Source organism: Artemia franciscana, chromosome 2 (assembly GCF_032884065.1).
Source record: "Artemia franciscana chromosome 2, ASM3288406v1, whole genome shotgun sequence".
In the NCBI taxonomy this organism is placed as follows: Eukaryota; Metazoa; Arthropoda; class Branchiopoda; order Anostraca; family Artemiidae; genus Artemia; species Artemia franciscana.
Genome location: NC_088864.1, coordinates 49953074 through 49976781, shown reverse-complemented (window position 1 = coordinate 49976781; position 23708 = coordinate 49953074). Strand labels below are relative to the sequence as shown.

Sequence of the window (23708 nt, the reverse complement as noted above, 5' to 3'; positions counted from 1 at the left end):
GTCGTCATTTATATTCCCTGTGTCCCGGGTCCCGGTCATCATTTGTATCCCGGTGTCCCGGTCTGTATATACATTCGTTTTTTAGTTTTGTTTTTCTCCTTTATTTTTTTCCTTTTTTTTTCTTTTTTAGCTTATTTAGATTTTTAGATTTTTTAGTTTTTTTTATTAGTTTTTAGTTTTTATTTCTTTTTAGTTTTTTTGTCCCGGTCGTCATTTATATCCCCCTGTTTCCCCCGGTGTCCCCGTTGTAGTTGTGTCCCTGTGTCCCGGTCGTTATTTATATTCCCTGTGTCCCGGTCGTCATTTGTATCCCGGTGTACCGGTCTGTATATACATTCGTTTTTTAGTTTTGTTTTTCTCCTTTATTTTTTTCCTTTTTTTTTCTTTTTTAGTTTATTTAGATTTTTAGATTTTTTAGTTTTTTTATTAGTTTTTAGTTTTTTTTTCTTTTTAGTTTTTTTGTAGTTTTTACCTTCTTTTTAGTTTTGTTAATTTTTTTTTTTACTTGTGTCCTGGTCGTCATTTATACTCCCTGTGTCCCGGTGCTTTGTTGATTGCTAATCGAACATTCCTTTTGTCCTGGTCGCTTTCTCTTTGAGTGTCGTCATTTATTTTTTTCTTTTTTAGTTCTTTTAGTTTTTACCTTTTTTAGTTTTTTTTTAGTTTTTAGTTTTTTTAGTTTTTTACCTTTTTTTAGTTTTTTTAGTTTTTTAGCTTTTTTATTTTTTTTATTAGTTTTTAGTTTTTTTGTAGTTTTTGCCTTTTTTTTTAGTTTTTTGTCCTGGTCGCTTTCTCTTTGAGTGTCGTCATTTATTAGTTTTTTCCTTTTTTTTTTAGTTTTTTATTGGTTTTTACCTTTATTTTAGCTTATTTTTCAGTTTTTTCCTTTTTTTTAGTTTTTTTTTATTTTTTATTTTTTTTAGTTTTTTACCTTTTTTTAGTTTTTTTAGTTTTTTTAGTTTTTTAGCTTTTTTACTTTTTTTATTAGTTTTTAGTTTTTTTTTGTAGTTTTTGCCTTTTTTTAGTTTTTTCAGTTTTTTTTTAGTTTTTTATTGGTTTTTACCTTTATAGTTTTTTTAGTTTTTTAGCTTTTTTATTTTTTTTATTAGTTTTTAGTTTTTTTTGTAGTTTTTGCCTTTTTTTAGTTTTTTCAGTTTTGACGTCACCTAATCCAGTTTTTTCAGGTGACGTCACCTGACACATCCATCCACACATCCATCCACACATCCATCCACAGACAACTTATTTTTATATATATAGATATATATAAATGAGTTGTATGTATGTTTGACGAGTGACGTTATTATAAGGATTGAGCATTAAGACGTCATTTATGTATTTTGTATGTTTGTATATGACGTCAATATAAGTTGAAATCATTTTAAGTATATAAGGCTTTGTATATGCGGTCATTATAAGTATATAAGGGTTGCGATTAAAAGAGAATGTTTAGTATAAATCTTACAATGGCAGAAGAAACAGCCAAGGAATCAAATCGTGCGAGAAATTTTAGTATAAATCCTACACTGGCAGAAAAAACAGCCGAGGAAGCTGCCCAAAGAGTTAATGCCAAAAGGCTTGCGGCTAAAAGAGAAAGTAAGAAAAGAAAGCGTGCCGAGGAATCACAAGAACAACCTGAAAACAGGCTTGCGTCTCAAAGAGAAATTTCCAAAAAAAATCGTGCCGAGGATTCACAAGAATAACGTGAAAACAGGCTCGTTCTCAAAGAGATAATGCCAAAAGAAAGCGTGCCGAGGAATCACCGGAGCAACGTGAAAATTATCACCTGACATTCCGGTACAGCCCAGTCAATGATTATAGCTCGAGTAGATGTGTTCAAATCGGGACTATGTCTAAAATTTGTCCCTATTGTAAGGCCTTGAAATTTAATGGTGAAACGATGGGAATGTGTTGCGCCTCAGTAAAAGTTAAACTTCCTCAACTGCATGCACCACCAGAGCAATTGAAGACTTTGCTTACTGGAACTGAGTCAGAATCTAAGCGTTTTTTATTAAACATCAGAAAATATAACTCATGTTTTTTTTTTTGATTTTACATCGGAAATTTATACTTATACTTTAGTTATTATTGAAGATTTGTGCGTGATTTTTATTTTACATCAGAAATTTATGACTATACTTTAGTTATTATTGAAGATTTGTGCATATGTATGGCAAACAAACCTCTTCAGGATTTGGGAATGCCTTCACTTAATCGTAACGCTGCTGTTTCGACATGTGTAGAATTGGATAGTGAACAAAGTAACAACACGAGTGATCTATTGTCGTATATACAAAATAATACTTCTAAGTTAACGTCTGAGCAAAAAGACATTCATGATAAGATAATACATTTTGTAGATAACAACATGGGAGAAATCTTCTTTTTGGATGCGTCAGGAGGTACTGGTAAAACGTTTGTGATAAAATTGATTCTGGCATCAATTCGATCAAAAAATGACATAGCGTTGGCAACGGCGTCGTCCGGAATAGCTGCAACGTTTCTGCCTGGTGGAAGAACTGCTCATTCCGCTTTGAAATTGCCTCTGAATTTGCATTCTACAGAAACTTCCACGTGCAATATTTCCAAATCATCTGGGATGGGTAAAGTATTGCAGCAATGCAAACTTATTATTTGGGACGAGTGCACAATGCCACACAAAAAATCGCTCGAGGCTCTGGAGCAATCATTACGAGATTTGCGAGGAAATTCAAAACCCTTTGCCAGCACATTAATATTGCTTGCTGGAGATTTCAGGCAAACATTACCTATAATACCTAGATCAACCTCTGCGGACAAAATGAATGCTTGCCTGAAAAATTCTAATTTAAGGGCACACGTAGAGATTAAAATTAAGTATAAATATGCGTGTCCGATTGCAAAACGATGACTCTGGTGAAACATTTTCAGATCAATTGCTGGCAATTGGAAACGGAAAGCTCCCAGTAGACTCAATTTCAGGACGTATACAACTGCCTGCTGAATTCTGTAATTCAGTGACGTCCAAAAATTAATTGGTTGAAAAGGTATTTCCGAATATTCTAACCAATTATAAAAATCATAAATGGCTCAGTGAACGAGCGATTTTGGCAGCCAAGAGTAAAGACGTCCACGAAATCAACAATATTATTTTGACCAAGATTCGAGACCAGGAAGTAATTTACAAGTCAGTCGACACAGTTCTGGAACCCAATGAAGCGGTTAATTATCCATCTGAATTTTTAAATTCCCTGGATCTTCCAGGGTTTCCACCACACATGCTACAACTAACAATAGGCATACCAATAATAATGTTACGAAATATTAACCCACCAAAGCTTTGCAATGGCACGCGACTTGCCGTAAAAAAAAAAACAATGGAAAACGTAATAGAGGCAACAATCTTGACAGGACCTTTTGAGAGTGAGGCTGTTCTTATTCCTCGCATTCAAATGATTTCAAACTGTGAGTAAGCAGCGACCCGGCTCAATTGTGACAAAACTCTAAAAACGGAATTTTGATACCAATAGATACATCAAAAGAATTTGATTTTTATGCTGATTTTAAATATACAGGTTTCATAAAGTTTTGTCGTATCCATCAAAAGCTACGAGCCTGAGAAAAGTTGCCTTGTTTGCAAAAAAGGGAGAAACACCCCAAAAGTCATGGAATCTTAATGAAAATCACACCATCAGATTCAGCGTATCAGAGAACTCTGTTGTAGAGGTTTCAAGCTTCTATTTGCAAAAATGTGGAATTTTATATTTTTTGCCAGAAGAACGATCACGGATACGTGTTTATTTTAATTTTTTTCCCGGGTGATCGCATCGACCTTGTACTCCTAGAATGTCGGGAGAGGGCCCTCTCGAACGAAAATTAAAGTTCTAGTGCCCTTTCTAAGTTACCAAAAAGTTAGAGGGTAATTAGGCCCCCTCCCACACTAATTGTTTCCCAAATTCACGGGATCAAAATTTTAGATAGTCATTTTGTTCAGCATAGTCAAAAATTTAATAAATGTCTCTTTGAGGACGTATTAAGCATCCACGGATCCCGGGGGAAGGGCTGCAAGTTATGAAATTCGCCCTATGTTATTTGCTATTGGGAAGTATGCATATGCTTTTAAAGGGGGATTTCTTCTGGTGGGATGGGGTCGGGGGAGAGGGTTATGTGGAAGGATCTTTCCATGGAGAAATTTTTCATGGGGGAAGAGAATTTTCCATAAATATTTCCCAGTGTTATTTAAAAAACGTCAGAAATTAAATAATAAAAAACAAGTTTTTTCAACTGAAAGTAAAGAGCAATATTAAAACTTATCTATTGAATCAAATGATGAATCAACTCACTATTGATTGGAATCATCGAAATGCAGCAAATAAAATTATTTTTTTTCCAGGATTTTTTTCGCCAGATGAATTTTTTTCATTTGCATTTTCCAGATTTTACAGGACAGGAGAAAGGCCAATGCCTTTCCTTGAGGATGGTCGTTTTGGGCTTACTCCCTTGTATTTCATTTTGAAATTTTAATAGATAAAGCTGATTTGACTATTTGAGACAAAAATGTTTGACTTTTTTGACGTTTTTTTTCTAAAAGAAGGGGGGAGCTCAAAACAGTCAGAAACGTAAAAATTGTCAAATTTTATGGAAAACAATAATCAAGGGCGTATTATTTTCAAGTAAAATTCACCTGATAAAATAAAATATTACGAATCGGGTCTCCCAACCATGTTTGTCTAAACAAGGTAGTACTAAACGTTACAGTGAGAAAGTTTATAAATATCCTGAAGTTTAAATGGCCAAATTACTTAAGATGTTGCAACAGATATTGTTTCACAGAAAAGACATCGTTGGCTTGACCATGTCCAGAAAAGACCCAATGATCGCATCATCAAGCAAGTGCTTCTAGCTGCTCCTTTGTCAGATTGGCGCAGACGCCCAGGCAGTCAAATGAAAAATTGATGGGCACCTGTCAGAAATGACCTTGTTACGATTGGTAGATTTCTGAAGTTTGACAGAAAGTGGGAGAGTTGCTGGCTTTTGTTTGCTGAAGAGCTCGCATGAGATCGCGACAATTGGGAGTATAAGGAGTCTTCCCGTTGCCGGGGGAGTCGTTCACGTCTGATCCTGCACCAAGTACAAGTAAGTAACAGACTTTGTTATCTACAACGGACAATGGATTTTGACGGACTCAAACAGAATTACAGCAGACGTTTGGTTAATATCGCTAAAATTTACAAAAATACAAACATAATCTTAGAATTTTGTATCAATGCCGTATATCCGGGGCAGTCTGGAGCAAAATCTATGAATATCTCTAGACCTGGCGCGTATACAGGGGGGGTCTCTGGGCCCAGGTCCTCCCCCCTTTAAGTCTCAAGATTTTCTAATTTTCCCATACTTTTCCAATACTTCTCACAGAATAAGGAATTTGAAGGATTTGTCCCCCCCAAAATAAATTCCTGTGTACCTGCCTGATCTCGACATCTGAATTTTTGAACACTTATGAAAATGAATCTTTTAAATAAATTATGAAATCTGTTTTAAAAATGAAGACTGGAAAAGCTATTGAAGAAGTGATGACCATCTAAAGGATCATAAATAACAATACATCCTTGTCTGATTAAGAAACAGAATATACAATATTAATTAAAGATCTACTTACAACTTTTTAAGATATGGTAAATTAGCAAACGCGTTAGGGTCTATTCTTCTAAGTGGATTATGGCCAAGTTCCACGAAATTCAACTGGCGAGTTGACTGGAAGATTCCACTTGGAATTCGTGAAATTTGGTTATGGTAAAGGTACCTAAAATCGTATTTAAAATTAGTTTTTCAGTTTTGCATCACTTTAATAATGAGCTATTTCCTTAGTAAAACCACAAAAATATCAGGACGCAATATCAATGAAGTGTGTCTACGTAAAAGTATCATTAAGTACTGTAAATTATAAACTATCGCCAAGCATTGAATAAAAAGTATTGATAATTTCAATTACCTGTAGCTTCTCAAGAGTACTGCTCTCCTACAAAACTTTAACTGAGAAATTATGTTGAAAAACATCAACTAACAGACATAAAAATTAATCATTTGAAAGTTGTTATACAGATTTTTAAACAGCAAAATTTTCAGCATTGTCTTATAATAAAATTAAATATAAATAAATCCAATTAAATTCTTTATCAGAAGCTAAGCTGAAGCGAGAAGATTAATCCTGGATATTTTCTGTGTAACTAGATTCAATCCAAAGAGTAAGAAGTCGTTAAATTCGTTTAGAGCCTTAATTTTAGGAACAAATTATTAGAGTGACATCATTTTTAGACACATCAGTATGGCAGTGACGTTGTCATAGCTGTAAAAGTTATGTAGAAAAATTGAATATTTTCATGAAAGGAGAAGTCTATGTTAAACTGCTTATAGAAAAAAAACTTGTAATTGCAAAAATGTTTGCATATGTTTTGACAAGGGTTCAACAATGCCAAAATCTTACAAAAAAAAGTTTGAAGCTTCGTAGAAATCCTTGCTAGAAATAAGACTTGCGGTAATAATTAAATATCTTTGAATAGAACTTAAGTATGAAAAGACATCAAAAGTACTGGTATGTTAATACGTATGGAGTAGACAGCCTTATGCTCTAATGATCATACCCTAAACCTCATTGCATATACCCTAGACCCGAGTTGTATACCTACATGAGCACATATTCTGCTTGTGCTACTGAAAGGACGGATGGATAGAACTCGAAAACGTTGGTAAGTTGATAAATTCCAAATCTTTCAGTTATCGAATGGGTATCAAAAATTAATAAAAGCCCTTTTTAGTAAAAACAAACTCAGCAAGCTGGTAAATTCCAAGTGTTCTAGTTGCTGACTGAGTAACAAAAATTTAGCTTGAGTACAGCAAACTCAGTTAGTTGATAATTTCCGGGTGACTTACTTGAATTCTGAGTGCCAAAAAAATTAGTAAAATTACTTTTTGTGTACAAAAATTCTAGTTAGTTGGTACCTCCTGAGTGTGTTAGCTACTGACCGACTATTAAAAAAATTTAATATAAGTACTTTTGACTACAACAAACTCAATATATTCCAAGTGTTCTAGCTACTGACTGAAGACCTAAAATTTAATAAAAGGACATTTGAGTGCAAGAAACTAAGCTAGGTGATAAATTCTGTGAGTTTTAGTTTCAAGCTTTGTATCAGAAATATAATAAATGCACTTTTGAGTAGAAAAAAATCAAATAGTTGATGAATTCCGAATGTTCTAGTTACTGACTGGAAATAAAAAATTAATAAACGTAGTTTCGAGTAAAACAAACTCAGCTAGCTGGTAGCAAGTTGATAAATTGCGTGTGTTTTAATTACTAGCTGAGTACCAAAATTTAATAAGCAGTTCTGAGTACAACGATCTCAGCTAGTAGGTAAATTCCGAATGTTTTAGTTATAGACACGATTTAAAAAAAAACTAACAAAAGCACTTTGAGTACAAGAAACTTAGCTAGTTGATATATTCCGAGTGTTTTAGTTACTGAAAGAGTACAGAAAATTTTAATAAAAGTGCTTTTTGAGTACAATAAACCTAGCTAGATGGTATATTCAGAGTGTTTTATTTGCTTACTGAGCATCTAAAATTTGATAAAAATCACGTTTGAGTGCGAAAAACTCAACTAGTTTATATATTCCGATTGTTTTAGTTGATGACTAAGAACCAACAATTTAATGAAAGAACTTTTTGGGTGTAGCAATCTCAGCAAGCTGGTAACTTCGGAGTGTCTTAGTTACTGACTATCAAAAAACTTATTGAAAGCACATTTGACTAAAAAAAAAAACTCAGCGAGTTAATTTATTCCGAATGTTTTAGTTGCTGCATGAGTATCTAAAATTTAATAAAAGCACGTTTGAACAAACTCGGCTAGTTGATAATATCTTTTTATTTTAGTTGAAGGCTGAGTACAGAAATTTGATAAATGCTCTTTTGAGTAGAACAAAGTCAGCTAATTGATAATTTCCAAATTTTTTAGTGACCGACTGGGTATAAGAAAAATTAATAAAAGCAGTTTTGAGTACAACAATGTCAGCTAGTTGGTAATTTCTGAGTGCATTAGTTGCTGATTTAGTAACAAAGGTTTAATGAAAGATCTTTTGAGTACAACAAACTAATCTAGTTGATAAATTCCGTGTGTTTTACTTGCTGCCTTAGTACTAAAATGTAATAAAAGCTCTTTTTGAGTACAACAATCTCAGCTAGTTAGCTGAACTTCTGAGTGTCTCAGTTATTGACTGACTATCAGAAAATTTAATAAAAGCACTGTGTATAGCAGCAAATTCAGCTAGTTAGTATATCCCAAATGCATTAGTTACCGGCTGGATATACAAAAAAAACTAATAAAGGCACTCCTGAGTACAAAAAACTCAGCTAGTTGATTAATTCCAAGTGTTTTAGCTGCTGACTGAGTACAAAAAAAAATAAAAGCACTCTTTGAGTACAATAATCTCAGGTAGTTTGCATCTTCAGAGTGACTTAGTTATTTGACTGACTATCACAAACTTTAATAAAAGCACTTTTGACTGCAACAAACTCAGCTAGCTGGTATATTCCGAGTGTTTTAGTTGCTGACTAAAAATCTAAAATTTAATAAAAGAACGTTTGAGTACAACAAACTCAGCTAGCTGATAATATATGTTTTTGTTTCAGCTGCAGGCTGAATGCAGAAATTTAATAAATACCCTTTTGAGTAGAACAAAGTCAGCTAGTTGATAATTTCCAAATATTCTAGTTACCGATTGGGTATAAAAAAAGTAATAAAAGCAGTTCTGTGTACAACAATATCAGCTAGTTGGTAATTTCCGAGTGTTTTAGTTGCTGAATGAGTAACAAAAGTTTAATGAAAGGTCTTTAGAGTACAACAAACTAAACTAGTTGGTAAATTCCGTGTGTTTGACTTGCACCTGAGTACCAAAAATTGAATAAAAGCTCTTTTTGAGTACAACAATCTCAGCTAGCTAGTAACTTCCGAGTGTCTCAGTTATTGACTGACTATCAGAAAATTTAATAAAAGCAATTTGTATAGTAGTAAATTGAGCTAGTTGGTATATTCCGAGTGTATTAGTTGCTGACTGAGTATCAAAAATTTAATAAAAGCACGTTTGAGTGCAACAAACTCAGCTAGTTGATAAATTCTGTGTGTTTTAGTTGCAGGCTGAGTACCAGAAATTTCATTTGAGCAGAACAATATCAGCTAGTTGATAAACTCAGAATTTTGTAGTTACCAACTGGATATAAAAAACTAACATAAGCAGTTTTGAGCACAACAAACTCAGCTAGTTGGTAAATTTCGCGTGTGTTACTTGCTGCCTGAGTACCAAAAATTTAATAAAATCTCTTTTTGAGTACAATAATCTCATTTATTTAGTCGCTTCTGAGTGTCTTAGTTACTGACTGACTATAAACAAATTTAATAAAAACACTTTTGATTTCAGCAAACTCAACTAGTTGGTATATTCCAAATATTCTAGCTACCAACTAGGTATAAAAAAAATTAATAAAAGCAGTTTTGGGTAAAACAAACTCAGCTATTTGGTAAATCCCGAGTGTTCTATTTCCTGAGTTATTGTCTAAAATTTAATGAAAGTACGTTTGGATCCAACCAACTCAGCTAGTTGATAAATTCTTTGTGTTTTAGCTGCAGGCTGAGTACCAGAAATTTAATGAATGCGCTTTTGAGTAGAACAAAATCAGTTAGTTGATGATTTTTGAATGTTCTAATTACCGACTGGATATATAAGAAAATTAGTAGAATCAGTCTTGAGTACAACAAACTTAGCTAGTTGGTAAATTTCAAAAGTTTTAGTTGCTGGCTGAGTAACTAAAGTTTTATGAAGGCACTTTTAAGCACAACAAACTCAGCTACTTGATAAATTCCGTGTGTTTTACTTGTTAGACTGAGTAACAAAAATTAAATAAAAGCACTTTTGAGTGCTACAATTTCTGCTAATAGTTAAATTCCAAATGTTTTAGTCGGACATATTTTAAGCATAGAACATTTGTTACGACGGCACTATGAAAGAAAAGATACAACTCCAAACATTTTTAACAGAGCCAAATGATACTGACTGGTTTATTAATATCGAGTATAAATATTACTGCTAATTTCTTTGGTAATTTTGGTAATACTTTTTACTCTGCTTGGCAGAAGCCTGAGGGATTATGGTGTTGGGGGTTAAAATTGGCCTCAATTGGAGGATTTTTTACAGGATAAGAATTGCCCCTGGCGGTGGCAAATCAGACTATTTCAAGAGTGACTGCCGATTTAACACAACAATAAATGATTGGATGGACCCATTTATTCAAACTCACTATTAGGCAACAACCTTGTAAATAAAATTCATCGTGTCGTCTCATTTCAGCATTCTATAGAAAATAGATCCCAGCGAAATTGTTGAAAGCTTCTGATTAATATATTATGGAGTAGAATTTGATTTGAGTGGCTCCTTGAGTCTCCAAGGGCTACGCAGCTTGCACATCAGTCATTCAAGCTAGGACCACGTAAATGCAAGCCATAAAATAATTTGCTAATTTATTCCTCCTAGTAATACAATAAAATCAAAATCACAGAAAATCCTTAAATAACCACAAATGGGAAATTAATAAGGAGAATTGCTCATAAAAAAACAGAATAGCCTAAAGCGAAATCCTGGCTAGATCTAGAACCCAAGTCAGCAAAATTAGGAGGATTTACCTTTTAATTCTATTTTTTTCCAATATTTAAGCTTTGGTTGTTAAACAATGGCAATGATTTGTCACTTCAAGTGACCCATTTAGAAAAAATATAGATAAAGGAAGATGGTCACGATCTTTACTCTCACTTTTGCTTTCCAATCATTGTTTGCATTTTTTTCTTTTTTTTCAGAGATAGCGGGATAAAAATGAATTACAGAAGTTGCAAATATGTTTCTAAATGCATATTTATATGTCATGGGGATTTTGTTACCATCCATTCATAATATTGATCTAAATAGGAATATCTGTATAGGAATTTTTGGAAAAACTTTAGTCTGAAGGTATTGAAAATTTGGTAAAATTCCACAAAATTATGTTGATTCCTGTATTGTTTTTTTTTACTTTCGAATTCCCTTCCCTAGAAACACTTTCAGGGCAGAACTACCCGTAAGAATTTTTTTGGGGTGCTTACTCTTACTTTAAGTGATTTTAATAAGAACATTAATCATAAACGTCAACAAACTCTGCGCTGCTCTTTCACATTGAGTGTTCTGCATTAAATAAGATGAAATAGACTTAAGATAGTGTAAAAAATTCATTTGATTTGCTTATAACTTTACGGTATGGACCCAAAAACCATAATTTAATGGAACTGATGACTTCAATTTGGCATTGGACCTAAATGTTGTTTGACAAATGAGTGGACATCGGATTTCCACGAATTTAGACTGACAAGGACGAAATAATGAATTACTAGGTCAATTTCTCAAGAGACCTAATCAGTGACGCAAACAATCTTTGGTTGAAACTTCAGTTCCAACAGAAAACTAATATGTAACAATAGATATTTAATTGGCATCATAATTTTTTGGGTAGTATATAGCCCAACAGTCCCAATCCCTTTTGAATCTTCATAGTTACAATTTACAGGTGCGGTAAGGGTATTATTCAGAATTGTGTGTCTTTATTAAATTTTGGATATTCCTTAAGAAATGGTAGGCGTATGCCCCATGAAAACGTTTAAGGGGAAGAACAACTGTAAGGTATTTCATTATAAAGCTGCACTATCAAATTCTTTTTATAAATTGTAATAAAAAAACTACTATAAATTGGGAATGGGCTGCAGAACATGTTCTGCAAAGAGCCTTTCTCGATGTAGAAAAAGAAAGTACTGTAGCACTATTAATTGTCCATTTCTTATTGCGCCTGAACCTGAGCCGTTTTGTGGTAATTGAAAAGAAATGTATCCTATTGCTCAGAAACATGACGCTTTTCGTGTTGGAGAAACTTGAGGAGAAACGTTTACAGAGAAATAATCCTTTATTGCAAACTTTAGATCGTATTTTGAATGATTACGTTAAGAAACAAAACGTCAATGTCATAAGTTTCTTCACATGAACCCCTTTTCAAATATAAATCATTTTTTTTGCAATTTAAACTAGTTGATATAAGTAATTATCATTAAAAAGGAAACAAAAAGGTTGTTCAGTTAACGCGGGATTGAGTGAGGCACCAACCCCTGATGTATATAGGATGACTAAGAAACTGTGACAGCAATTCACTAAAATGTAGAGAGAATATAATTGTTATTTTTTCTCCAAATTTACAGGGGCAATTTTATTGTCTCTCCAACTTTTTCAATAAAATACCAAAAAAAGACATTTTTTTTCAATGAAAATACCAAAAAGGATATTTCTCAAAATATTCGGGGTCAAAGCATTCTTGAGAGGACCAACGAAATCGCCCCTCCCCAATTTACACCAGAGCTTGGAAACGATATTAAAATGAACAGAAATTAAAAATAAAGATTTTTTTACAAAAAAAAAAAACAAGTGATAATTAGACTTAAAATAAGTGGAAATATCCCAAGCACAAGAGGGCTGGCCTTCTCTGCCTTATACTAAAGCCTTTTTTTTTTTTTTTTTTTTTTTTTTTTTTTTTTTTTTTTTTTTTTTTTTGTCTCTGCGCTTCAAGAATGAATGCTTAAACCCAAAGACAGCATGATTATAACAATAATTTTTATCATAATTACTTGAGAATGAAAGACCTCATTTAATGTTAAACCTGGGACAGAATTGAATGTTTCAAAAGCTAATTTACAAATAAATAATAAGCTTTAAATTACAAATTCGCTATATTTCTTGTGTTATAGAAGGTTTACAGGAAAGTGCTTGTCAAACTTCAGTATAAAGAGCGAGGAGTTGCGTGAGGTGGTTAACCCCTCACAAAGAGGACATTTTCGTCTTGTTTTAATTTTTAACCCCACTGTTTAATTAAGAATTGAGGGGGGAAAGGCTAGCAAATATCCAGGGGTGGACCGAGGGGGCAAGGTGGACCTTTGGCACCCTCTTCATCTTGTCAATTTGGTTAATTATTGACTCAATTGTCAAAATCCCCGCACCCCCAATTTTTACTCTAAATCTGCCTTTGATTGGATCTTCCAATAAAAACAAGCACTCGTAAACAATTTCAACTAATTTTCCGTGAAAACAGTTCATTCTCATAAAATTTTGTTAGCTTGACAACAGCAGCAAAAAATTTCAGTCGTAAGAGGGAAAAATAAGAGATATCTTGATATCATTTTTCCTTTATGTATTTTTAACATACATACGAGCTTAGGTCAAACGAGTTTGGGCAAGCTTTATTTAGAATGGATACATAATGTGAGCTTATTCCAAAAATTACAGCCAATTCCCCAGTTCTTTCCCGTCTTTCCAATTCTGCAAATCTTTGGCATTTACTCACAAGAATCATGTCGTGTCTCCAAGCTATTTCAGAGAAATAAGCAATAGCAGACAAATAGCCTACTTGCTTAGTTCTACTTCTTCAATCTCAGAACTAATGACCTATCGTTGGTCAATTCCTGTTTAATCTTTTTATCCTGGCCCCAGAAAAAAAGGTTACTCCAGGCCATTTTGTCCAGTTGGTGTTCGTTTTCTTTTTTTGAAATAATTGATATTATGCAACCTTAAAGTTACATGGGAATCAGAGGTAGCATTCCAGCGTTGCTTATTGCAAATGACCTTATACCTACCATTTATTTTTATGTCCTGACCTGTCCCGGCTTTATTTTTCATTTTTTGTCCCGACCGCTATTTATAGAAAGGAGGGTTGTAGAAACATCAAAGGCGACTCGTTCGATTAAAAATTGGCAGTTGTAGTGGCCTCGGAGTTTATAAAATATTTAGGGGGGCCAAGCCCAATACAGTACTTTTTCCTGCTCCTTACCTCCTAGCAGCCTTCCTGCTAGCTCCCAGAATTTTGGGATGTAATGAGAAACATGGCTCCCACAAATTACGCAAACTGCAAATTATTTAAAGATAGTTTTTACAGTGGGAAAAGAGGAGATTTGGTGTCCTATTGACTTGACACTTTTAAGCACCATTTTTTTGGCAAAGAAGAGCAATCATTTTGCTGGGGACAGGAGGAGCAGAGGAGGGGACTCATAAAAGGGCCAGTAAGCAATATGTCTTTGATCAGTTTTAAAATTGAAGCCATAAGTTATTGGGCCAAGAAAAACCCAAAGTACCAAATATAGTTTAGGATACTACTCCTCTAGCAATAGGGCCCCAAAAAAGGACCAAAAAATATTTCCACAATGTACTCAAAACTTAGAGCTTACAGCATTTGCTATGAGTGTTTGAGTAAAACAAATGATTGGAAAGAAAATTGGCTTCGCCAATAATTAGGCCACAAAAGGGTAAAAAAAAATTTAGTTGGGGCCCAGGCCCCCAATAATTCCCCAATAATTAGGCCACAAAAGGGTAAAAAAAAATTTTAGTCGGGGCCCAGGCCCCAAAATATGGGGTACAAAAATGGTTCAAAAATTTTTATCTAACTGGTTCGAAACTTGAAACATTCGTCGACTGGGCTGAGGGAAATCAAGCATTCTTTGGGGAGGAAAAGTGTTAATGGATCTGAAAATGGGCCAAGAAACTCATTGCCCCCGACCAGTTTTAAACTTGCATCGTCAATATCTTGAGCTTAAGGATACCTAATCTAAAATACGTATTCGTTTAGTAATATGATTCCCCAAAAACTGAAGCCCAAGAAGGACCGATTTTTTGGGATTGGCTCAAAAATTAGACTTTCCTGGGTCAAGGGGACCTTAGCGCACGAAAAAGGGAAAAATCCTAGTTCCCTTAAAAAGGGGTATATTTTTCCTCCTAACAGCTTTCGAACTCACACGTAAGCTCCTGGATTAAGAGAAACTCTTAGGCAAAAAACAAATATAGGTTTGGGGTTGGACAGCCAAAAACTGGGACCAAAAATTATTTGTTGAGATTGGCTTGAAAATTATGTCTAAAGTCCTTCGCTAAAGTGAACGCAAAAAAAAATTGCAAAGTAAATATTAGCACGCCAGAAAATGGTGTTTTAATAAGGGCCAACAGACGTTTTGTTGTTGGATTACTGAAGATGCTGTGATAAATAAATATTTTGTTCGAACTGGAAATCCTTTTCAAGGATAGGCAAATCGCGCTCTCACCTTCAAAAGGCTTAGGGGCGGTAGCGTTACTCTGATTTGCGGTAATTTCTGTTTGTTTTAAGTTTGGCTTTTATAAGATGCATCCATTTATTTATAGCAGCATCCGTTATCTTTACGTTTATTATTGTTAGTCATTTTAAATTAGGTTGGTTTCAGGCCTCATTTATTCATTTAAAGTAATTTCTTTTCTTTTTAAGTTGGAATTATTATGACGCTTCATTTTTGCTCGTTTCAGATTTGATGCAGTTCTTTCAGTGTCTTAGAAATAGCTTTTTTCGGAAAAAGACTATTTAAATCAAGCCTATAAACACATAAAACTCTTTAAAATTGATTCTTCATCTCAATCTAAGAGATGTCAGAAAAGGCAACGGTCATATCTTGGTCGCAGGGATAGCGGCATGTCTTAGTAAAAAGCAAACCATGACCCATAGTGCCCGAAAGTTTGAAAAAGTGTTTTCAAATTAAAATTTCTAGTGAAAATTAAAATGATATTTGAAGTCTGTTGAGGAGTAGTAACTATTTTGGGGTAATCTTAAACAGTAAAAGCTTATTGCGAAAATTACTTGAACTGAATTTATTTATAACCCGTTATAACACACATGAAAAACGGAGTATAATGTGAATAAAAGAAAAGAGGAAAAAGAAAATGACCTAAAAAACTAAACAAAAAACTTTGCAACACTTCACCTTACTTAAAAACACTTAAAACATACAAAAGCAAAACATTCATTGAATCAAAATAGCGCTCCATGGGTGCCGACCAATTCTACTATTATAAGCTTCTATGCTTTTTCTGATAGAAGCATTCGGGTCTATGATGCCGTATCTTTTAATGACCCTGGAGTTGCTTGACCATGGTGGAAGGGCAAGCAGCTATTTGGTATACCGGAAATAGATTCGCCGAAGCTCCTTCGTCTTGGTTATCGTAAATGTACGCCAAAAAGGTGCAAGGTACAGGAAATTCGGGAGTGCAGAAGCATTGTAAAGTTTCGCTGACAGTTTGCGGTTGTGTCGAAGTTTGTTTGCTACCAAGCTTCCGTATGCAGTTGCTGTTCGACGTTGAAGATGAAGGATCAAGAGCCTTCTAGTTGCTTTAAGATAGTCACCGATAGGAAGCCCTAAATATTTCATTTGTGATTTTGGGGAAACTGGCGTGCCGTCGAGATTAATAGTAAATCCTGCTCGTGTTTCCCAGTTGAACAGAACTACGTCCAATTTTTCTCTATTGAATGTAAGGTTAATCTTAGCATATTCTTTACTTAAAATAGCAAAATTTCTTTCGAACGACTATACTGTTCGACTGGGGTTAAAAATATCATCTGCATAAGCGATAAGTGACACATCAATCCCTTTTAAAATACACGAAGGAACTGCGCTGGATTGAGCGTTCAGGATACAGTTATTAAAGGCAACTGGAGAGGTAAGGGCACTCTGTCTGACGCCTCGACGGACTGGAATAACTAAACATGTTATGGTCCCATCAGGTAGCCTGATTACAACAGCAAGATGGTTATACATATCATACAAAGCACGAAGGGCAGACGTGTCAACGCCCCGTTTATATAGCTCAAGGAGAATTTGTGCGTGAATCAGAGAGTCGAAAGCATGGCTTACATCATGACTCCCTAGGACGAGCGAATCACCAGACTTATCAGCATCTATAAGTATTGACAATAGTGCAGTAGGCGTGTGGGCACACCCTAGGCCTTTTTGGAGGTCAAACTGATATGGCGGCATGTAGCATTTATCTATAAGTTCTGGCATTACGAGTGTTTTAAAAATCTTGCAGAAAGTAGAAGCAACTGTAATAGGGCGATATGAAGAACACTCATTCAGCGATTCATTTTTTTGGAACAGGAGTAAGACGACCAGAAGAGAACGAGGTTGGAACTATTCCAGTTGTGAACGCCATTTGGAACATGAGATTAAGGTGAAAAAATAGTAGGGGACTTCCAAGAAGAATGTGTTTAGCACAAATATTATCTGTACCCCTCGAAAAAGGTCTCTTAATTTTTTGCGCAGAATTCATAATATCAGACAGTGAAACAATAAACGTGGGTACATTCTTTTTTGACAGTATCCGATTGAGATCACATTTAAGGGGATATTCTACTTTGGAATCAGGTTCTGAAAACTCTTTCAAAAAATGCTGTTGTCAGGCCTCAGCAGAGATATAGCGTTTCTTTCACTCTGGTTGCGGGTCAAACTTTTCCACAGAAGCGTCGGACTACTCATTATCTTTTTTGAAAAATCAGAACGAATAGCGGCTCTATGTTTTTGCAGTTCTTTGGAAAAATGGCGCTTTGTGGAAAACCGTATTTGGTTCACTATGCCGTTCTAGGGTCTCCCGCATTCCATCCATATGCCTAGCCAAAATTTGGCCATCTGGCAGGCTGCAACAAGAGATGGGTTCCCGGACCAGCCCTTAACTTGTGACCCAGCATGGACTCTGGATCGAGGGACAAAGTGCGATTCCGCTTGTAGTAGCGCATGCAAAATAAGTGACGAGTACATATTTAGTTTTAGACGAATTTCAGACGTGGGAATAGGTACTGATGTTTGGAGCAAGTCAAAAGGTATTTTTATCTTCGAAAGTAGATTATCAAGCCAATACTGATACTGAGTCAAATCGGTTTTACTCCATTCAATGATTGTTCTCCATTTTAAAGGTCGATTTGCGCGCATTCGATAAAATGGTGCACCAATTCGGAACGATAGCGGTAAATGGTCAGAAACAAAAAAAATCACGGAGTACATCTACTGTTAATGAGCTACTAAAAATACTACTAGATACAACGACATAATCAAGGTTAGAAACTGATCCGGTAGGGTGAATGTACGTGAAGTCACCCGCTTTCGGTACAAGAGCAATTTCATTTGGAATCAGACTAAGCAGAAGAGCTGAACGCGAGCTTTCACTTTTGAATGTATCACAATTAAATTCCCCCAATAAAATCCAATGGAGACGAGAAGCACTAATTTTATTCATACATTTCCCCAGTTCTTTGCAGGCTAGAGCAAACTTCATTTCGGAGCAATTGTCTCTGTAGTCGGTGGGCAGGTACACATTTATTATAACAGTCTCGCCAACTCTAACTGCTAAGAAATGGTCGGAACTAGCGAACAATTAGGTGTTGATATGCCCACTTATTAGCGTAGCAAGTCTACCCGAGGGGCGCCTTCGTTTCTTAGGTTTTTTCGCTGGTACAAAATGGACCATGTGTGAGGGTAAGGCATCGAATATATTTCTACTGTCGTTTGACAAAAAGTGTTCTTGGAGACAAATTATTTCTTCGGTGAGGCAGAGCTGTTCAAGCACGGTAATTTTGGTACTAAGACTACCATTCATATTTTAGGAGACGAAACGCTTGTCAATATAAAATTTATTCATTTTGGGCGTTTGAGGTCATTAACTTCGCTGACTTGTTAGATGGGCAGCTAGCGTGGTAGCATGTGTGTCGGGTGCTTGTACAGCTTAGGCACCGCATCGCATTCTGGCAGGGATTTTCTTTCGTGGCACCATGGTTATTTTGAGCACAATGGGCACACTTCGATACGTTTTTACACTGGGCCGCTATGTGGCCAGATTCATGGTAGTTGTAGCAACGTTTCGGAAGAAAGACGAATTCTTAAATTGTCTTGAATGTGTGGGAATTTCGAAATTGAACCTGAAACCCCTTGGAAATAAAGCCGAATAGAAATGAAAGGTACACCGTCGCAACCAGCGCAGCCAAAAACCCTGTTCAGAGAAATTATAGTCTCCTACCGTGAACTCCAAGAAAACTAGTTTTTTGGATGGATAAAACTGGTCTGTTTTTTTTCGCCCGGGGTAAATGAACCTTTGGTTGAAGAATGTTAGATTAGATATTGGAAGTTCCTTCTATATAAAAGGTTTTTTTTTAGAAGGATACTGCTATATTTAGAACCTTTTTAAGGAACAAACGAGACCGTGTCGAAGAAAAGCAACGTTCTCTGCTATTTTATCCCATAAACCTTTGATTTTTGCCCAATAAGGGTAAAAATGGTGAAGAAGGCAGCCAATCGGTTTTTCATAGGCTAAAACACTAAAAGGAAGGTTTTCATTCCTCCAGCCTGAAAATCGGCTCTGCGGTATGTGGAACAAGCCTATTAACGTAAATTTCAGCGGGCTCCAAATTAATTTATTCATTGATTGACATCTGATAATGACATGAATTATGGCTTCTGGGGTGAATCTATAATCTGTTGATAAATCATCAGAAAACGATGACCTTTCTAATAACAAAAGATATCGTGCCGCAGCAAAGAGATGTTTTCTGCCATTTCGCCTCGCAAAACATCAATTTCCGTCCCTTAAGGACAAGAAAGCTGGATAATAAAAACTGTGAGACCGTAAATATGTTTTTCATGGTCTAATTCCTCAGGTGGAGGTTTTGAGCCCTCCATCGTGGAAAACAAGGAAAATCCTTTTTGTGCATGATTAGCAGGCATTTCCTTATTAATTTCTCTTTTTTCTGCCAGGGCTAGCAAGCTTTTGCAATATTAGAGATGTCTAATGGCTACACTTACATTAATAGCTACTGATTCTATCAACAATGCCTGTTAAAAACTCCTTTTAACAAATCCACCACAATGTGTCAAATGGAACCAAATACAACAATTTTTAGTGCCATCTCTGTATTGGTCTAATTCCTCAGCCGGGGGTTTTGAGCCCTCCATCGTGGAAAACAAGGAAAATCCCTGTTTGTATGATTAGCATGCATCTTCTTATTAATTTCTCTTTTTTCTACCAGGGCTAGCAAGCTTTTGCAATATGAACGATGTCTAACGGCTACATTAATAGCTAGTGATTCTATCAACAATGTCTGTTGAAAATTTCTTATAATAAATCCACCGCAATGTGCCAAATAGAACCAAAGACAACAATTTTTGGTGCCATCTCTGTATTGGAAAGGCTGGAAAGCATATTAAGGATATTGTTATAATCCTTATTATAAGAAACCCTAAAGTAAAGCTCTACGATCTCTCCTCTCTTATATTCCTCCTCCCGGCCCCTTCAACAAGTGAAATCTAAATAAACCCCAAATGAAAAAAAAAATTCCTATTTTCATTAAAGTGATTGATGTTTTTACGTAGAATTTGTCATAGAAACTGGTGGCAGCATACTCTTTGGATTCTTTAGTTATGTGACAAAGTTACACATATCTTGTGGTGTGTAACAAGCAAAGGTTAGTTTAAAAAAAAACAAAGTGTTTGTTATGGAAGTAAAGAGTAAAGTTGAAACTTAAAACGAACAAAAATTATTGCTTCGCAGATTACATAAATTTTATCTAGAAAACTAACTCATAAATTGATTTGTGATATTTTCCAATGTCTGTAGGACTCTAAAAACTAGTGCCTTACTGAAAACTGAGCTTACTTTTGTTTTCTTTAGAGAGTTATTACTGAATACTAAATTAATCGATACGAAAGACTACAATGAAAGGGTATTGTGAACCTTATGAATTTTTCTTTTATTCTATGATGGCTGCCTGCAGATTTATCTGTTCCTAAGAGAATATCATGTTTTTTGGGGCCTTTTTTTTTCAAAAAAGAGTGATAATTTTCAGAATCCTACAGATGTTTAAAATTATCACGAGTAAGTTTTTTTTTAGCTAGTTTTGTTGATATACCTTGCAATTATTTTTATTTAATTAATTTTGAAGGGAAATTTAATGAATAATGACGGAGTGTTCACAAAGCAACGTTTGGCTACTCAATTTGGGAAATCTTAAACCCCTTTTCTTCTAAATTTGGCATAAAATGCTGTCCTTATGTCAGTTGGATATCAAATAAGGATAGACCAGCAAACATGCTTCTGTGAAGCATAAGAACTGCAATCTAGACCTTTGACTGTCAAGACACCTAGAAATTTCACTTGTCCACCTTGTTTCTGCCACTTTTTGTTAGAAAAAATTATTTATCTCAGAAGAAAGTTTAAAGTTTGACAAATAGAACATGACAAAAGTTGATTTGTTTTCAGAATTTGACAGAAGTAAATCCCAATTGTACGCTACACTGGATTCCTTATTTTCGTTTTAGTAGATTTCTTTAAACTTTATTTATTTGTTCTCTTTCATTATTATCTAGAAATCTTAAATTACTTTTGGTTTCTTTTCAGCCCTTTCTTTTTTAGAGCCTGAGTTGCTTTAGGTTTTTTTTTTCACCTTTGGTTTAACTCTATATTATTCTACATTGTCCCCGTCGGTTTTAGTTGCCACAAGGAAGGCGTATTGGTATGCTTATTGGTTAAACTTTTCTATTGTCTTTATTTACTTTTTTATTACATTTTGGAATTCTTTTGATAAGAATTGAAACTGTGGAGGTCACTCTGATTTCAGATGTGACTTTGGAAAGTCGGTAGAATAAGCCTACCTGTTGCCTAGCTAGTGATAGAAGGAACATCCTCTGACTTCAAATAATAATAAAAAAAAAACGAGAGAGAGTTAAATGTGTGTGCCTTCTCGTCATTTAAAATGCAATTATTGGATAAATCTTAGTTTCGGCAAAGATATTAAGACAAGCATTTTTCTAATAAAAATAAAAATAAAAAGTCTGCGTGAAACGCGTACCTAAAATAGATACAGTGAAAGAGAGAAAAAGATAAACTAAGCCTTTTCATACCATCAACGGGATATTGCACCCAAGGCCGTATCCCAAGGACTTGAATCCCCCCCAATGTATATCCAACTCGTCAAAACATAATAAAATGAATGTAGACGAATTTTTTATGCGTTTTCTTTGTAATTCCCTTCCACCCGAAACAAAAGCCTGGATACGTTCTTTATTGCACCCATATCTCCCAAATTCAATAATATATCTATGTATATTCCTCACTGATACTTTGTTGTCACTCAGACCTAAGCTAACACCCCTCAACAAAATAAACTGAAAACTTCCTTTACAATAATCTACACTACAATTAAAAATAGGTACTTTCCATCATTCTGAAGTATATCAGAATAAGGCTTTGTCTCTGGGAAAAACTAAATCTCATGCTTCAGGAAACCCACGGGCGAAAAGGTGCTAAAACCCGACTCTTGGCTGCTCAAACTTCCTAGCTATGCAGGGTTACCAACCCTAGTGATATATCACTATTTAAAGTGATTTTTTATATTGCCTAAAGAAACAAATCACTAAATCAGTACGTAAATCACTAGATTATTGAAGAAAATCACTAAGTTAACCAAGAAATCGTGGAAAATCAAGTTATTTTTTCACCCACTGACAACTCTGTAGCTATGTCAATAAATGTCAGATAAGTTGAAGTTTGAAGAATCAGCTGTTATAACAGTAGTCCCAATGACGGGAAGTATCTTCTTTTTTAGAGTTTAGAAGTGGGAAGTTTTATGATGAAGTTTAAATGTAGCATTTTCCCGAAAAGAAGATAAATCATGAATGAATGACAAAATGGAAGTGTATAATTTTAACATAGATTTTAGTGCTTAAAAACAAATTTATAAAGTTAAGTTTTGGATGGTGCCACGCAATTTTCTTTGTTCAAATAATTAAAATATACTCAAAGCGAGTCCAAATGTTCTTCATTTCTTTAAGAAATTCATTTCTTGACAAACCGAAGTACCAATTAGGGGGGAAGAGGTACACTCCCCCTACACTTTGAAAATTACTTTCTTATTTATATTTCACAGATATTTTCTATTTTATTTATGTGCTATATCAGACAAGCAAAACTGGCTAACTGGTCGTTTTTATTTGTCACCCCTGTGCTTCGTTCTTTCACAGCTATTAAATAGCACTGAAGCTTTTCGATGATCTAGTTTCGAAATGTACCGTCCGTCCCACCCTTGTACCACCCCAATTTCACCATCAGGAGTGTTTTGAAATGTCTATGAGCGCGTCTACATTCGCTCGTCTACGTTATTTTATTAACCAATCCTCGCCCAGAAATGTTATTTCTGAGTAGGGTTCATTCAAAACTAAGCTTCAGCTGGTCAGTATTAATATTTCGTTCTTGTGAAGAATTTGTAATCAAACTATGAGTAAAAAGTGACTACAAACTTTGGATTTTTTTTTACAGTGAAGATGGGGAAAAAAATGAAGAAACTGGCAATAGTGTCAGCGCTCCAAGTTTCTGGTTAGTGGAGATACACCCTGCCTGTGACAGTCTTTCAGAAACAAGTGGAACAATAAATGGCTCAGGTCAGTATGAAAGTCCGGTCTGCATCCCTGAACCCCGTGTGGATTCCAATAGCAGTAGCAGTCAAAAAACTCTCTTGGATATTTCTACGACACGTCACGAAAAACCGGCTCAACCTTTTCTTGAGAGATATCCAGCTACCACTTCTAAGGGAAGGAAATTCAGTGCACATTATTATAAAACTTATGAATGGATTGAATACTAAAAAAAAATTTAATTCTGTGTTTGTTTTGCTTACCACCATTTTTCATTTTGCTTAGCACACGTCACGAAAAACCGGCTCAACCTTTTCTTGAGAGATATCCAGCTACCACTTCTAAGGGAAGGAAATTCAGTGCACATTATTATAAAACTTAT

At 34.9% G+C, this 23708-nt stretch overlaps 1 protein-coding gene across 4 annotated transcripts in view; it reads right to left on the bottom strand.

The window, feature by feature from the left end:
• Positions 1-23708, bottom strand: part of LOC136043198 (lutropin-choriogonadotropic hormone receptor-like) — a 327975-nt gene that overhangs the window by 148522 nt on the left and 155745 nt on the right. For all 4 annotated transcript variants that reach the window (XM_065728133.1, XM_065728150.1, XM_065728140.1 and 1 more), the window contains one exon: positions 5639-5782. In XM_065728133.1, the coding sequence (XP_065584205.1) occupies positions 5639-5782 (144 nt within the window). The remainder of the gene's footprint in view (positions 1-5638; positions 5783-23708) is intronic.